General features: G+C 54.3%; 1 protein-coding gene and 1 long non-coding RNA gene across 7 annotated transcripts in view; one reads left to right on the top strand and one right to left on the bottom strand.

Annotated features, from left to right (window-relative positions):
• The window catches only part of TTC7A (tetratricopeptide repeat domain 7A), a 144,985-nt gene that overhangs the window by 25,706 nt on the left and 102,475 nt on the right, over positions 1 to 16,804 (bottom strand). For all 6 annotated transcript variants that reach the window (XM_072768251.1, XM_072768253.1, XM_072768255.1 and 3 more), the window contains exon 15: positions 15,099 to 15,259. In XM_072768251.1, coding sequence (XP_072624352.1) covers positions 15,099 to 15,259 — 161 coding nt within the window. The remainder of the gene's footprint in view (positions 1 to 15,098; positions 15,260 to 16,804) is intronic.
• Positions 10,423 to 16,776, top strand: LOC140600190 (uncharacterized). Its single transcript, XR_012003389.1, has 3 exons — positions 10,423 to 11,123; positions 11,236 to 11,455; positions 16,670 to 16,776. It is a non-coding gene; the product is annotated as an uncharacterized lncRNA (long non-coding RNA).

Raw genomic sequence — 16,804 nt, 5'->3', positions numbered from 1 at the left:
CGCCATTCAGCAGGTTCACCTCGGCCACTTGGCCCCTCTCGTGGACCCTGCCTCACCCGCCGAAGCACCGTCAAAGTGTGGCTACTGCCCTTGCTTTGTTCACCCCTCCTACCCATGCCCACAGTACGCTCCGTCCCCAACGAACACATGGCTTTATATTTACATGCCCCACAGGCCCCCAGTGGGCCTTGTATACGAGAAGCAGACCCAGAAAGCAACTTTTAGTCAAGGAATGAAGCTAGGCCAGGAACTGGCAAAGAAAGGTCCCCTAAAGGGCAGAGTTCGGCTTTCGACCTTGCCGGCACACAATAGATGCTCAATTAACATCTCCTAAATTGAACTGCAAACCGTTTCCTGACCCTGGATACACGAGGACAGTCATCAGTCATGTGTTACTTTATCAAAGAAGTCTTCCCTGGGTTTCCTAAAATAGCCAGCTCCCCTTATATGTGCAATAGGATTTAAGTGCCACCAGGTCCTATCTGGTCACCATTTAGAACAGTCACTTTGTAAAGGGAGAGAGCAACCTCAGAATCTCTTTCAATCTATAAACTGGAGTCCTCTGAGGTCAGGATGGTGTGGGATGTGGGGATGTGGCCCTGATGGGGGCTGAAGGAGAGGAAACCACCACGAGGCAGGACGACAGGAGGGGGCCGACTGCTTTCTCCCTCTGCCCTGGACACAGCAGAGACCATCAGAACACTGCTCATCAGATCCAGGGCGTGTGTCCTGCCGTCCCAGATGTTGGCCCTTCAGTTTTTGGGGAGTACTGGGGTCCTAGGGAGGGTCACGGCAGCTGGGGACACTTAGGAAATTCAAGGCAGTGGCAATTTACTAGCAGCTACTGAAGTACTGCATTCTTTACACGGTGGTACTGCCAGCCGCACTGATGCACACCAGCTGCCCCGGCAGCATGTGAACTTGGCTGAGCCACTGAGGCCCAAACAAGGCTGTGACTCCGGTTCTCACTGGGTGGTGAGCAGTGAGGCCCTTTTAATCCTGGCATCGCCGTTGGACAAACCCACCTGACAGTCAGGCCCTGTACTTGATCGCTGCCCAGTGGTTCTGCTGGCCCATCCGGGGTTGGCACACGGGCCCTCACAGAGGTGGAGTCCTGCAGCGAGGCAGGGTGCATCCTGTGATCTGAGGCTGCAGGCACCGTTCGAGGAGGCCAGCGTTCCCCTCTGACCTCCCTCCCTCGGAGCCCTGGCCCCTCACCTAGTACGGAGACTGGGCCTCCCACTGTCATGAAGGACTTCAAGGGCCTCACTCAGCTCCTTGCTTCTCACACCCTGTTTTTCTTAGACTGTGACTGGCTGCTGGAGAATGAGGGTCAGGGTACAATCTGTTCCGATTCTCTTTTCAGGGGAGGAGGTTTGGGTTCTAGGCAAGTATTCCTTTTTCTTCCTCACTTTTCATAAAAAATGCATGAGCCTTTTCTGCCCCTGTCCACAGGACAGTCAGCACCCTTTTCCTCCATCCAGCCTCACCTCTCCATATTCATCTCCTCTTAAGTCTGACCTTAATTAAATTCCATCTTCCCTGGGTAGCCTTCCCCAGACCCTCAGGTGCCTCGTGCCCTTCTTGGAACATCTGCTAATGTGGCTGGCCTACAAGGTCCCTAGAGCAGAAACCATGGTCCCCACAGTGTGGACTGCATAGGCCTTGGCAGAAATGTGGTCTTTGCATCCTGGTGGGCAGCTGCTGGGGGAAACTGGCCCTGCCAGCCTCACTCTGCCTTCCTGGATTCCCAAAGGGTCCATCATTCTGCAAGTATTAGGAACCTCTGCTTTAGGAATCTGGAGTAGAAGACCCAACTTCCACCTTAGAGGTAACAATTAAGTGCTCAAATGACAAACTACCCAGATAATCAGGTGCTGATTATCAAGTGACAAGTTGATCAGACTCAGTGCAAGGAAGAAAGAGATAAGGGATCCTGCTGGGGCTGGTGTTTGATGAAAAGAAGGGTTGGGGGGCATAGGTGGGAGCTGAGGGAGAGAGGTGAAGTGCGGGGAAGGGGGTAACCAGAGGCTGGAGCAGCTGCTGAGAAGTGAAAACCCCTTCCCACAGGCATGGGGAACATCCAGGCTCGAGTCCATCCAAAGGCTGCCCCTCCCCTCAGGCAGCTGGTTCCCAGGACAGTTCCCTGAAGCACTCCCCTGGCACCCCATCTCCTCCCACATGTCACCTCTTCAGCTCCCCTCTGCTGGACCCCTTCCTCACCTCCACCCCCTGTCTGGTTCCCCCCACCCCCCAGTCCCTGAGCGTCAGGATGAGTGACAGACCCGACCACACCATGTGCCTAGAACAGAAGTGGCTGCAAGCGGAGCTGGCATACGGTGACTTCTACCAACACAGGCTGTTATCCTCACGGCTGCTGACATTCCATTAGCGTGAGTGACCCAGCGCGGAATTTCTCAACCAAACCACATCCTTTCTGGGCTGGGGCAAGCACTCCAGCAGTCACCCTCTGGTCGGATCCTCCACTCCCAGATCTTGGATCCTAGGAGGCTCTAGATTACCTCCTGAGATTTCCTGTCTCACAGCAGAGCACTGCCAAGAGGGATCTTCCTCAGCAAAGAACTCTGCCCGGACTGTCTGTTACATCAACTCAAATGGCTTTGTGCAGCGACCTTCTATTCCTGTCACGCCTCCCCACGCCCTTGGGTGCCCCGGTGCTGCTCATATGGGTATTATTGGCAACCTGAACTGGGGGACAGGCTCTTGGACTCATCTGTGCCCTGCTGCATGTCATCGCCCTTGCTGGGACGCACCCTTCTCCTCGAACATCAGGCCAACTCCTAACCAGATGTCACCCTCTGACTTCCTGTGTGTCCTCATGGGGGCTGTATTCCCCTCCAGGATACCCTTCACTATGTTGGACTTGGTCATTCACACACCTGCTGGCAGGCCTCTGGTGCACTGCTGAGCCCCCTCCCCTCCTTCCCTCTCTTCTGTCGCAGCACAGGGCCTCTCTCTATCCCGAGTGCCAGGATGGATGGCCTGGTTCTTCCCACAACAGCATGAGAAGGCTGGCTGAGTGCTGGCATGCCACTGCAGCTGGTGGGCGACACTTCCCAGAGCCATGCAACAGGCCGGAGCCTCACCGGAACACGGTGCTTCCAGGCAGGGCTTTGGGGAACCTGCTGGGCGTGAGGGCTGGGGGATGCAGGGGGCAAGCCTGGCCTCCCCACCCCTTCAACCAGCTCAGTCCCTGGCATGCCTGTTTTATATACTGAAAGAATTCTATTTTACTATTTTAATTTAGTGGTTTTAGTCCTCAGAGAAGCCCCAGCATGACCACCCCTGCCCTTCTCTAAGTATTCAGTAGTCTTTGCTTAGCATTTAATTACATAATCTATATCTCTAGATATTATCCATCTATAAATCTATATATTTATATACTTATCTTTTTGTCACATAGGCTTATGAGTTTAATAATGAAAATAAATTCGTATCAAGCATTTTTAAATTCAAATAATTTAGAAACACCTCGTGGCCGGTCCTACCTACAGGTGGGAAAGACACCATCTACCTCGTCCTGTGTCCTGTCATGCATCCCCACCTGGATGGCAAGTACTTGTCGGCCAGGGCCCTGTTTCCCGCCAAGTCAGGGTCCTCCTCGCCTCTCCAGAGCCCAGCACAAGCTGAGCACACAGTGCCTGCTCAGTTCTGCGGAAATATGTGTTTTTACAACCATCTGGCCACATTCAGGGTCTCGCAATCCGCATTAAATCAGAACTGATTTCTGACACCATCACTTCCCCTGCTGGGTCCCAGTTAGGACGGAGGGGAGGAATCTGCTCATGTGATGCTTCATAACTGCAGAGTGGGTTATGGTGCCACACAGCAAGCAAAGTGCTGGCCGAGTCCACTTGGAGCTGCCTGGAAGCAAGTTTTACAGGGCCTGGGGAGGAGCAGGGGGTGTTCTGGGCAGGACATGACAGCGTCTGGCTCCTTACGATTTGGGGGTCTTCATCCCAGAGGACAGTCACCCAGGCAGAGCCAGAAGTACAACCACGGAGTGTCCCTGAGGCAGCGGCCCTCCCGGGAGCAGAACGGCCACACCGCTGACCCTGTACTGTGAAGTTGTTTCAGAGTGGACAGACGCTGGCCCAGGAGGGAGAAACCCAAGCCAAAGTCCCAGCTCCATTGTCACCCAGCAGGGCATGTCACAGGCTCCAGTGCAACAGGAGTGACGTCTCCCACCAGGTGAACTGCCATGACCTATATGCAGCCACTGAGAAACGCACAGCTGCACTTAGTCCTCCGGCACAGGCCTGCCCCGCGGCTGGGGGAAGGGAGTCCTGCTCCCAAACTGTAGGCCTAGTGGACCCAGCAATGCAGTCTCTAGGCCTTGTGCCTCTGAGGGCTCTCAGAAAGCCCTCGACCTCTGTGGCCTGTCTGGGAAGGCAGGCGGTCCTCCTTGTAGCTCCTGGGGCTTAAAGAAGGGTGTAGGAAAGGAAGGGGATAGGAGGGGGTGGATGGAGGCCCAGCCCGTTAGGTTCAAGTGAAGCAACCGTGGCCATAACCCCCTCTTGTAAGCACTTTCCTATTTGTTCCACTGGGGAAGCCCATGTGGAATAAACACCGAGGTCTTACGAGACTGAATGCCCTTCCCACGCCTTGCATCTGAAGGCAGATGTGAAAGTGAGTGTTTTCTCTGGGGAAGAAGAAGGAGCAAGAGTCCACATAAACACACCATGAGCTCTGTCCCACACCAGGGGTGAGGCTGCCTGGGTTACGGGAAGGAGTCCTGGGTCCTGGACTCCACACTCCGGTCCAATCCAAGTGGCATGTGTGCCCTGGTCCTTGTAGGCCACCTCATTCCCAGGCTTGGTGATCCCTCAGCCACCATCCTCACCATGCGCTCATCTATTGCCATGCTCTGGTCAAGGCCTCCCATGTCACCCGCACAGTCCAGCACCCCAGGGACACACACACACACACACACACACACACACACACACACACACAGCCAGTGCTTGGCCAATAAACAGGCCCAGCCTCTGCTGGGCCACGAAACACTTCAGCCTTGTGTGAGTCTGCATCTGGGCCAGCCCTCTTCCTGGGGGTGTGGGAAGATGCAGATTAGCGAGACCAGCATCTCTGGGTGTTCCCACCGGGTACCTTTGCCCATCTGCCCAGCTGCTCAGGCTGGGGGGTGATGGAGGAAGTTCCTGAGAGATGTGCAGTCAGCCTGGCATCTGCCTCCTTCTCCTCCCCCCTCTCTTCCTGGGCCCTGCCTGGCCCATGTTCCCGGGGCAGGATCAGCCTACTAATTATTTGTCAAAAGGATTAAGATTTGGAGCTGTTCCCATCTGAGGCAAAGACAACTCATTTTTCCCCACTGCCAGAAAGAGGAGATATCTTAGGGTGAGCTTCCCTAGAACTGAGTGAACATGAATCCTTCCAAAAAATGTTTTCTTAGGAAAAAAATATTTAGTAAATAGGGGATATTTTTGTAAAGATGGCTTGAGCTAAGCAAGCACTGTCCTGGGGTCAGAGGTCATCTTGTCCACTCTCCCTTCCCTGGAGCCTCGGATCATTCTCTCCTGTGTCCCCTCCCCGGCCTCTCCCTGCAGCACCCCGCTCCTGGTGGTAGAGGAGAAGGTGCAGAGCAGAGGCGGCTGCAGGAAAGGACATGGGCTGTGTAGGGCACGAGCACCAGGAGTCCACATCTTCCCTTTCCTGTTCCTGAAAACGGCTCCCTATAAAATCACTCAGCACACGCAATCAACGCCTGAGTGTGCCCACTGCTGCCTACCTGAAGGGGCCACCTTGGGCCTGTGGCTGTCCCTCAGTTAAACGGGAGCACATTGTGCTGCAACAGCCACCCACCCCATCGCCGCCAGTCTTCCCTAGCAGACCCTGTGCCCGGCAGGGACCATGGCTTTCCTATCTGTACCCCCAGTGACTGACCTAACGTTGCTCAACAGATCTTTGTGGAATAACAAGAGTCTGAGCCACAAGGACTCACCGAGGCCTCGGAGAGCTGTGGGCGGTTCTCGGGATGACAGACGTCCAAGGAAGGGGGCTGCTGTGTCCTGCACAATGGTCCACTCTCCCCTAGTCCCACAGCCCCATCCCTCCGGCTCCTGGCCCTCGTGGGAGCCCCGCCACGGTGGGGGAGGGGGTGGTGGCAGGTGTGGCAAATGCACAGAAGGGGGAATTATCTCTTTAAAGGACAGTAATTAGTAATTCCGGCTGATGGCTGTGCCGTGCTGTTTTAATGAAGAGTTCTATTTTTACAGAAAACACATAATTGAGTGAAAAAGCAGGCTATTCTTTGAGTCAGGCGGCCACGCCTCTGGAAAGTCTAACTCTTGGGCCAGGAGGCCAGAGCCTGCCCCCCGCGCAGAGTTACACAGGAAGAGGGCCCCATCCCACGTGCCCCAGGCCCGACTCGGTGCTGAGAAGCAGCTCCTCATCTGATGACCCAAGTTCAAACCCCAGCTTCCCTTTCTTCCAGCCATGTGACCTCTGGGGCAAGTCATTTTAAATTCTCTAGAACTTGGGACGCCTGGGTGGCTCAGCAGTTAAGCGTCTACCTTCGGCCCAGGGCCTGATCCTGGAGACCCGGAATCGAGTCTCACATCAGGCTCCCTGCATGGAGCCTGCTTCTCCCTCTGCCTGTGTCTCTGCCTCTCTATCTCTCATGAATAAATAAATAAAATCTTAAAAAAATACCAAACAAAACTCAGAACTGGAGTTTTGTGTCCGTAAAATGGGAATGATGGTATCTATACCGCCGGGGTGGGGAGGGGGGACTATTATATATAGAAAAATCTGTACAGAAAAGCCTAGCAGGCCTCTAGGAAATACAAGAATGGTTAGCAAGGAAAGGCTGGCTCATGTTTCTTTCCCACAGTGAGGCCCGCGGCACCCCGTGGAAAATTGGCCAAGGTCTCTCCCCTTGTCTTCCAGTACTCCCGGTTTACCTTCTCGTCCTACTGCTCATTGCTTTATACCTCCTCGACCTCCGAGTTTCATAGTTGCTATGCCTATTGCTTTTGCTCCACCCCCAATATTTGGTCCTGCATTGCCTTCTTATTTGGTCAATTTTCCTTCCTGGGGTATGCCTGCTCCTGCACCCTCAGAGAGAACAACTGAGGACAATAAATGGAGGGAGAAAAAAGGGTTGGGGGGAAAAGGTGAAAATTACTCATTTACGTTTTTATATTTGAAATCCCATTAGTTTAGCACTAATGTGCCTTACATGATTGAAGATTCAATAAAAATTCTAAAGTTTGGAAAAAAAAAAAAAAAAAAAGAAAAAGCCTAGCAGGGGGCTCGCACTTCCTAAAGCACTTGATCCAGGCTTGCCCTACCCATCGTTACCCAGCCCCTGGCACACCTCGCTTATGCCCTCACTGGTAAAGTGGGAGTAACGGCGGTTGCTGTACAGGTCCCCAAGGAGATCAGGGACTTAACACACGTGAAGCGCTCGGAGCAGCGCCTGGCACAGAGCAAGCACTGGGTACGCTGCTGTTTTACTATTACTGACGCTCATGGGGTTCAAGCATCTCAGGGCTGTTCAGCCTGCCACCTGGCTTGGGTTCTAGCCCCTGCTCTGCCCTGTACCAGCTGTCTGACCTTGAGATATCCTCTAGCTTTCCCATTAGTTGTTTCAAGTAGGAGGGCTATAAGGAGCGAAAAATAAACACATCCAAATAAAACAACAGGGTAAGTGGAATGAGGGTTGTAGGATGCCAACATCCCTATGGGCTCCATCCTTCCCTCCTGGGCAACGAACAAAACAACTCCCCCAGTCTGCCCATCGGAGGGTCTACTGGGGTGTGCTGGGTGTCTAGCCATGGGTCCCCCACAGTGAGGAGGTGGAGCAGGCCTCTAGGAAATACAGGGCACAGGCCTCTCAGTCTCTGCTCCAAAGGTGCTTCCACCCATGAGGGGAAGTTCAAACAAACCATAAGAGAATCCAGTACTCAATCAAGTAGTTCAGTTTTCAGTTTTGACCAATAGAGGTGAGCGATGGGGGGCTTCCAGGCCCAGTGGTGCGGGCAGGGTGGCCCAGCAAGGATGACAACGACCCAAAGGTGGGGTGGGAGACCCAGCTGACCAGGCACAGAGGCCCCACTCCTAGAACAGGATGGGGGGCAGGGGAAGGGAAGGAACAGGCCCTCTGGTAGGAGTCAGCCCACCCCTTCACCCTCATTCAGGTTGGAGTCACCTGGCTCCAACACCTGGCTCTAACCTGTGGCCTAGGGTTCAGGGCAACACGTGTTGCACACACTCCTCTAAATTCCATGCCTCTGGGAGACTCCACCAGGGAAACTAACTGGTTAAACTCACACACATGCTTTTTGAGGGTATTATTTTGAAATAACTCTAACAGGGAGTGACTTCCCCCTAAGGTGGAGGGTCAGAGTGAAGCCCAGCTTTCTTACCTTCCTCTAGACTAACCCCTAACAGGAAAGGGATCCTGTCAGCAGCTCGTAGCCCTAAAAACCAATAACTTTCCCTTGGGTCTGGAGCATTAACTGACCCACATACCCTCATCTTTTGAGGCTCACACTGACCCACACCGCCTCTTACCAAATTCATTCAAAATGAAGTGACCTTGAAGTATTAAAAACATACAGCCAACAAACTTCTGCTTCTTGAAATGAGTCCCTCTTTGCTTCAAGGGCCCTGCCCTGAGAACAGCCTCAGGGCCTTTCTGAGAGCAACCGCACCTAAGCAGGCCTGTGGCTAGCTGGACGGCAAGGCCTTCTTATCTATGCTGACCCACAGGCCTCAGGCCCTGCTTCCCTTAGCTGCTGGCTACCTCCTGTTGTTTCCAGATGAAGCTCCAAACACAAACACATGATCTTGACAGATAAGAACACAAACCAAGCAGAGCCTTTCTATGACCAGTCAGGAGTGAAAGAACTTCCAGAAAAAAGGTCCCTAGGTGGAACAAAGGGAGGGTACGAGATACCAAGAAGCTAACACCTTGGTCTTGGTCTCTAATCTCTGCTCAGTGAGAAGATCCTTGGGACTCGAAGACCACCCACTGCAGAGGGGAGGCCAGCCCCGCCTCATGGGCAAGAATGCCCGCTCTCCTAGGGGCAGACAGGCTCGGTCTTGGGGCTGGGCCACAATGCTTGCATCCAGCAAAAGTTGTCAGCTGGGAGCTCGGGGAGTGAGGATCAGCAAACCAAGGGCTCGAATCACTTTTGCAAAAAAAAAAAAAAAAAAAAGACAAACAAGAAAACCCTGCAAAGGATACCTTCCTTCACTTCCTCTCTACCCCAAACAAACCAAACAACCTGGGTCATGGACCCTCCTGTGGAGCACAAAAGCAGACCGGTGTGGGGAGACCAAGTCCCCTGACTGCAGCGTCACATGGAGCAAGATCATAGGAGGCTCCACAGAATAACCAGCAAGGGGAAATGCTGAATGTCAAACCAGCTTAGCTGATGAGGAACTGACCTTTGGGGAAGAAAGTGCTGGTGCCAGTGATTATGCCTGGCTTAACACTTCCCTCAGCCACACGGCCTGCAAGTTTAACCCCTGGCTCTTTCCTCCCCGGGGGCTGTGCTAGCCAGAGATGTTTAATGAATCCAGCAAAGTGACAAACTATGTTTGTGCTAATACCTTTGATCCCAGCCCCCTCACTGGAGTGTTGGTATTTTAAGTGTCTTTTTGATCTACCATGAGTCCTTAATAAGAGCCGTCCAATACACACACCGGGGTTAAGTCAGAAATGGTAACGCAGGCCCTGGACTCCGATCCCTCTGCCCGAGTGGAATGCACCAAGGGAAATAACCTGAGAAAAAGGTGAGGCGGGCCAGGTAGATCAGAGAGGTGCCCTTGAGGCCACAGTCAGCCTCAACCAGAACCAGCCAAGGTCTGGCCCCAGCTCATGCCTAGTTATCAGCTCAAACATTTTCCAAAACAGCCTAGGTTTCCTGGGGGAGATGGCTGCACCGCTAGTTTGTTTACACACGGCAAGCTCCGGCTTGCTGAGAGGCCCGTATGATTCCCGCACTGGGGGAGTGCCCCCCAGGATCTTCCAGGTCCCCCTGGGGGCCTGGGCGGGGCCAGGCGGAACCTCCCCGAAGGGCCTAGCGCCCCCACAGGGTGGGGTGGGAGGAGGTGGTCTTGGCAGTCGCCATCCACCCACGGTCTGGCTTTGCAAAACCAGTCTGGCGGGCTGCCAGGTCTGGGTGGGGGCCGTGACTGACAGGCTGGTTATTGGAAAGCTCCCATCATCAAGCCTAGGAATTTTGTTTGGTTGCCATGGTGACTTTCACTACAAGCGCCCTGACTAAAGCACAAGGAATCTGTTACCTAAAACCAGTGCCCCCGGAGCCCCAGCCTCAGGAACCTGCTTATCGGTGGCCTGTTCCCCTTGACCCCATATTCCGTCCCGCCCCAGCTGAGCCTCCCAGCTGCCTCCCTCCGGGGCCAGGGGAGCACAGGCAGCTCCAAGCTCACCCAGGACCCGACCACTCACATCCCCGGCCCCGGCCCCGGTGTACGGAGGGAGTCTGCTGCCCCCCTGAGGCCCCCTGCAGGCTGGCCGGGGCACATGTGTCGGGGCTTAGTCGGGAGCCCTCAGGATTTCAGGAAGCTGCTGGGGTGTCTGGTTGCCCCCGGGGCCAGGTTCACACTGTCCCCGCGGGGCCATCGGTCTCCGCCTCATCACGTTTCTGCCTTTTAAACCCAAGCCCCGTTAACTAAAGGTCAGCCCACAGCTCAGCAATCGAGGTTCTCTGCTTTCTTTCTAATCCCTGAATTCGGGGGTGGATTTCCAGAAGTTCAGCTCCACAAGAGCTGGGTTTTTCTCCAGGAGTCCTGAGCCTTGTCTGTAGGAATGGGGGCCTCCTGGGCCGCTGAGGAGCTTCCACCTCTCCCAGGGCCTCTGCCCTCTGCCTACACCTCCGGGCGCCCTCCTCTCGCTCTGCACCCACCGCGCACCCCACCCTCAGGTCCCACCTGCTGTCTCACTGTCGGAGCTGCCTGCCAGGTCCCTTCACACTGCTGCCCTGAACATGCTTCTAAACCGACTGCAAGACCTTCTTTTATCGGAGTCCTCCAACAGGCCTTAGGAGGCAGCGGGAGGCAGGGCAGGTGGCAGTGTCTGGCACGTGAGCAAGCTGCTGGGAGCGGTGCAGGTAAGAGACGCACGACCTGGCGAGGGCGGGAGCCTCCCTGTGACCCTCATGTGGGGCTAAGCTCCTGTGGAGAGGGCTGCGTCCCACCCACTGGCCTGCCCCCCTGTGCCAGGCCTGCTCCACCCTCCACACCGGCCTGTCAGCCGCTTGCTTCACTAAGACAGCCTTTGGGAGCCGATGCATGGGCAGGTTCTGCAGAAAAGAGGAGCCTCTGAAAAGCCTCAGCCCCTCAGAGCAGCCTTCGGGGGACTCTCGGTGGCATACAGAACTCCGGTCCTTAAGTGCCCTCAAATGGAGACCTCGCTGGGGATGCGGAGGCCAGGGTGAAGGAGGTTTGACTTTTTCTTGTTTTGTTTTGTTTTGCTGCAATGGTATTTACTGGACCGGCTGTTGAATTATCTGCCGTGGCAACAGCTGGAGCCACGCGCAGCTTGTTACCGGTGCAGGGAGCAGCTGGAGAAGCAGGGCAGTCTCAGTTGAAGAGCAATGACATTTTTCAGTGATCCCTGGCCGGTAATGGGCTCAATGACATTTCCTGCTAATCCATGGGTTTCTGTACTCTGCTGTTCCATCTGTGGGGAAGAGTGTTGCCTCATTCGCAAAAAGCCATGGTCATGCTCTATGGTCACTCCAGAGCTGTGTGGTAGGTGAATTTTCCACAACCCCTCCCAACCTCCTATCATATGTATTTTTTTAAGAGTTGATTTTTTTCTTTCTCTCTTTCTTTCTTTTTTCTTTTTTTTTTAAGATAACAGAAATGTATTGTCTCAATAGTTCAGGACCCCAGATATACTCTATATTTTTTTTTCAGTTAGTTTTGCAGCCTTTTAGGGCTGGCTCCAATCAAGATGGAGGTCCTCATGGTCTTGGAGGGGAGGGACTCACAGTGGCTTAGAGATGAAGAATCTGCTACTGGTCCTTGGATGGGCAGGCTTTGTAGAATGAGGCATCATAGAGAATGGGATGCTCTGGTCCCCAGGCCTCTCTACTGTGACCCAAAAGAGAAGAACCCTAGGGATGGGACTCAAAACACTTTACCTCCTTAGGCTCAGACCCCAGAGAGGTCTCCCTGCTGTCAGCCCCATGGCCCGAGCTCCTGATACCGCAGCAGGATGGGGCAGCTGTATTCTCATGCAGAACCTGCCCCTTCAGAAGGCTCCTGCCTACAGAGGTAGGGACACAGTTGACAGAGGGGCACGATTATGCTACAAATTAACCAAGAACACAGTCTGCACTGGGGAGAGGCTTGTCACTTTTTCTGCGTCCCATAGAGGATATGCTGAAAGCCATCTCCCTGGATACACGCACATAGGCACAAATGTTACGGTTCAGATCTAGGCATTCTTGGAGGCCCAGAAGCCCATCCATGGGCCTCACAAGGAGGAGTCACCAACCACGCAAGGACCACCTCTCCCCTACCCCCCATGAAGACACTTGCAGTGAGTGAAGCATTCCCTGATGAAGGAGTCAGCACCTGAGTGCTGGTGAGGACGGTGGGGGTGGGGAGCACCCTTGGGGGAAGGGCACACATGCTACCAACAAGAGGGGAGGGACTGGGGACAAGGGGGCTTCCTCACCCAGCCCAGGAGCCACCTTCCCTGAGGCGGGTCGGAGGTTAAGGGAGAGCCAGAGTGCTGCCTTCTAAACCCAACACCAACCCCTCATGCCATGGGTTTCCAGCAGATTTTCCAAAAATGCCATTAGGCTCTCTACATGAGGCCAGGGGACAAGATTTTACCAGCAGAAGGCATTCAGCCCAAAAGTTAGGAGGAGACACTGCAGTAAGATGTCAGACACTGGAATGGGAGGCTCCCTGCTGGGACGCAGAGCCCGTGGAAGGGCCAGGTGGCAGCACGAGAATCCCTTGCCCTGTTTCCATCAGGATAGCTCTGTTCCCCTTGCTCCCAGAGAGTCTCCAATGCATGTAAGATTTCATTCAGGAAAAGGACTTGCTGGTCAAACAATGGCTGATGCCAGGCCCAGCCTCTCTTTCTTGTGCCACACACTCTGACCTGGGGGCAGGGCAAGGAGCCCTCCCCACTCTAGGATTCTAAGGTTTCCTTAAGGACAGTTTTTGTTTCCATCAAAGCCTAACTGACCACAGAGTAAACAGACACACACACACACACACACACACACACACACACACACACACGGCTAGCAGCAGACAGTGGGTCAGACTGCCTGATAATCGTGAGAATGGAGCTTGAAAAAAGCGAGGTAAACAGGTATTAGAAGAGGAGGACCTTTGTCCTTAGTGTATTTTCACTAAAAGTAAAAAATAAACTTCTACACGTAGGTAGGCCTTGCTGTATTGTGCTTGGGATTAATGAGACAAGGTAACTAATCTCTTGTACACACACGCTGTTTTATCTGTGTTTTAGTATTCCCTAAGCTACCTGCCTTTTCAAGTGAACTGATTTCAATTTTAGTAACCTCTCAAATGCAGGGTTGAGGCCAAGAGTCAGGGCCATCTCCTGAACACAAAGAATGGGCTATGTCAAGTTCATGCATCATCTCTACCTACACCTGGCTACAGGCGGCTGAGACCCACCTGGGACAGGAAAGGTCAGGAGTCAGGGTGCTGTGGGCAGGGAGTCAGGGTGGCCTAGGAAAAGCAGGGCTGACCTGCGGGGTGAACGCCCACCCTTGGCTTTATTCACTGGGGCTTGCTCTTCAGTGGGGCACACTGGAAAGCTTACCCTAAAGGCACTCTGCTGCTCCCAAAACACCTTTCTTGAGCCTTGGTGAGGACAAAGCCTTCTCGCAAAAATCACACGCAAAGCTACCCATGGCATCCTCTGAAGGAGGCCAAAGGTTCAGGAAAGCCAGCTCTGTCCCTCTTCGGCTAGGGATGGACAGAGGCAGATGCCCAGGCTCCTCACACAAAGGGAGACTCGGACTGGGACAATTGCAGCTTCCCTTTATCACTTAACACAGCGGTGGCACCCACCAATTTCACCTAATTCTTTGTGTATCTGTTTTCATTGCCAGTGTGAGTCACCCCTCAAGGTAGCCAAGACCATGCTTCTTCCTGCTGTCTGAAGCGGACAGCCCCTAGCTGGTCTTAAATAGCCCTCCTTCAGACCTGAAGGTGTAATATGGTAGGAATGGGGGTGTTCAGGGACCCCTTATCCTGGGTTCACGGGATTCAGAGAAAACGATCTATTATACCCAGTGTCACAGGCCTTGGGGGAGGGGGGCAGAAATAAAAGATGACTGACTTCTTTGTTCCCTCCTGCAGAGCAACACACCCTACTGCCTCAGCTGGCCCAGCATGGCTCTTGTTCCCGTGCCCTGGTTGGGTGGCAGTGGGTCCTCTGTGTATAGGTGGGGGCAGAAAAGTCTAGTTCTGCCACACCCACCATGGCCTGGGCCAAATGCAGCATAAATCTTATTTCAAAGAGGGGAATCTAGGCAGTGTGGCACACGGGGGGTGAGGAGTTGTCAAGGATGGAGGGAGAGGCCAGGACTGCTCTGGAAGGAGAGAACCCATTCCCCCCAATACCTGTGGCTTGCCTAGAGGCAGGGAGATGGCTCACTTGGCCTCCCCAGTCCAGGTCCAGTCAGTGTTAGAATCTCATCCTTGGCTGGCTATGCCAGGGTTATGATTAAGTTACATGAGTCAGTGTCCCATGAGGCTCCAATGCAGAGCCCGGGGTGGGGTGGAAGCAGCTCAAGCACATGCATTTGAACACCGTCTCCTCTGTGACCCACGTAGTCCCCGTGAGCCTGCAGCTGCTGCACAGAGCTTGCCACTCCCCACCTGACGCCTCCTGGCATGGAACGCCAGAGCTATTCTCTGACCCTACAGGTCTTCGCCCCACCTTGCCCCTCCAGCCAGCAGGTGTGCATGCAGCAGGCACTTAATCAGTGTGTGCTGGCTGACTATGTGGCAGGGTGGAGGTGTGAACAGGCACCTGTGTCTGAGGCAGGCCAGCCCCCAGGCCCTGGCAGTGTTGACAGGGAACTCACTTGAAGTTCTCAGGATACTCTGTGATGGCCATGTTGATGACGTCCAGGGCATGCTGGTAGTGCTTCTGGGCAGAGAAGAGGAGCGCCAGCAGGTGGAGGGCGTTGGCATCATCCCGGCACACTTTCAGGGCCTCCTGCAGCTGCTCGATGGCACTGGATATCTGCCAGAGAAAAGTGCCAGCTTAGCAACCTTCTCCAAGGCCCGCCTCCCCCAGGACTCTGGTGCCAGAGCCGGCCAATGAAGGCACAGCAGACTTGAGCGAGACCCTGGGCCCTTGGGGGCGGGGTGGGTGCTCTGATGAGAAACCCCATCCCTAAATACCATGGCGAGAGGGACTCACTGTCCCAAGTCAGGCTCGGGAAGCCACTGCTGCTTGGGGGTAAAGGGGAGCAGGTTCATGGCATAGCATAGAGGTTCTAGGTGAATGTAGGGGCTGCAAGGAGGCCCCTCAGGTCCCTGGGTGCAGACCCAGAGGTGGCCTCTCCTCTGCACCTGTTCATGCAGTGACGGAGGCCTCATCTTGCTCAGGAGCCCACAGTGGCAAGAGCTTCAGCTCTGGGGTCAGGTGGAGGCACGGATGCCAGCCCTGCCACTTCCCAGCTGGAGCCTTCAGGTGACCTCTCTGAGCTGCAGTTCTTAGCTACAACGTGAGGGTGATGGTCATGACTGTGCCGGTGGCTGAGAGGGTCAGACAACGTAAGGGAATGTCCTGCACCGTACCACATGTGTAAGATGTGCCCTTCCCTCCCCAACCCCTCAGAGCCCAGGCAGCTACCAAGCAGGTAAGATGTCTCCTCCTCATCCTGACGGGTGTGTTCTCTTACGCCCTTGGGGCTGGTGACTACATTGGCTCTTGCGCCTCTGTCCATATCAGAGACCTATTCTCCCAGGAACCTTGGGAGTCTTTTCTAGAAAGTCTTGCTCCTTACCAAACCTTAAACAGGAGACTCCCATGCTCCCCAAAGGGTCTACGGTGCAGCCAGCTGGGGCGTTCGGTTCCCTGGTGTACCTGGCCCCAGCCGGGTCTCCACCCAGCCTCTGTGCACGCACACACACCCTGAGTGTTAGTGCCAGGCCCAGACTCCTTCCACGGGAACTTCCTTTCATGGAAAGTTCAAAGAAAGTGAAGGAGGCTAGGTTACTGTGGTCACCTTTCAGTTTGTTTGTGCCTCCCCAAGGCCATTCCTCCCTGCTGATTCTCCAGGGTGAAGCCCATTATCCTGGGCTGAGTATCCAAATCCACAGCTGTCACTGCTCATGCAGCCACATGTGTTCTGAGCAGGATGGGCTGCAAGGTATCAGAGACCCAGGTGGGCCAGGTCTAGCCTAGAGTCCATGCAAGAGTCCTCAACTCCCTTAAGCTCCCCAAGATCTGAGGTCCCCAAGGGAGCTGGGTGCCAGGCTCCACTGGCCTGGCCCAGCCACCATTCTCTCTGGGTAGACAGACCCCATTCATCAGAGGTGGCTGAATAATTAAAGATCATGAACTTGACTGGCAAGACAAGCACTGGTGCCTTGACAGAGAACTAAAAATAAAGTGGCTCCAGGTATTTCCGACTGTGTTCCTTAGAACGCCAGAGCAGAGTGACGTTTCTTGGTGAACAGTCGCAGAGAGGTACCAAGTGCTTCGCCCAGGACTTGGAAGTCAGGAGCCCCGTGGAGAAAGCCTGGTGGAAGGTGAGTACAGAAATCCTTCCTGTGGTCA

This window comes from Canis lupus, chromosome 11, assembly GCF_048164855.1.
Source record: "Canis lupus baileyi chromosome 11, mCanLup2.hap1, whole genome shotgun sequence".
Lineage (NCBI taxonomy): Eukaryota > Metazoa > Chordata > Mammalia > Carnivora > Canidae > Canis > Canis lupus.
This window is presented reverse-complemented; position numbering and strand designations above follow the sequence as displayed.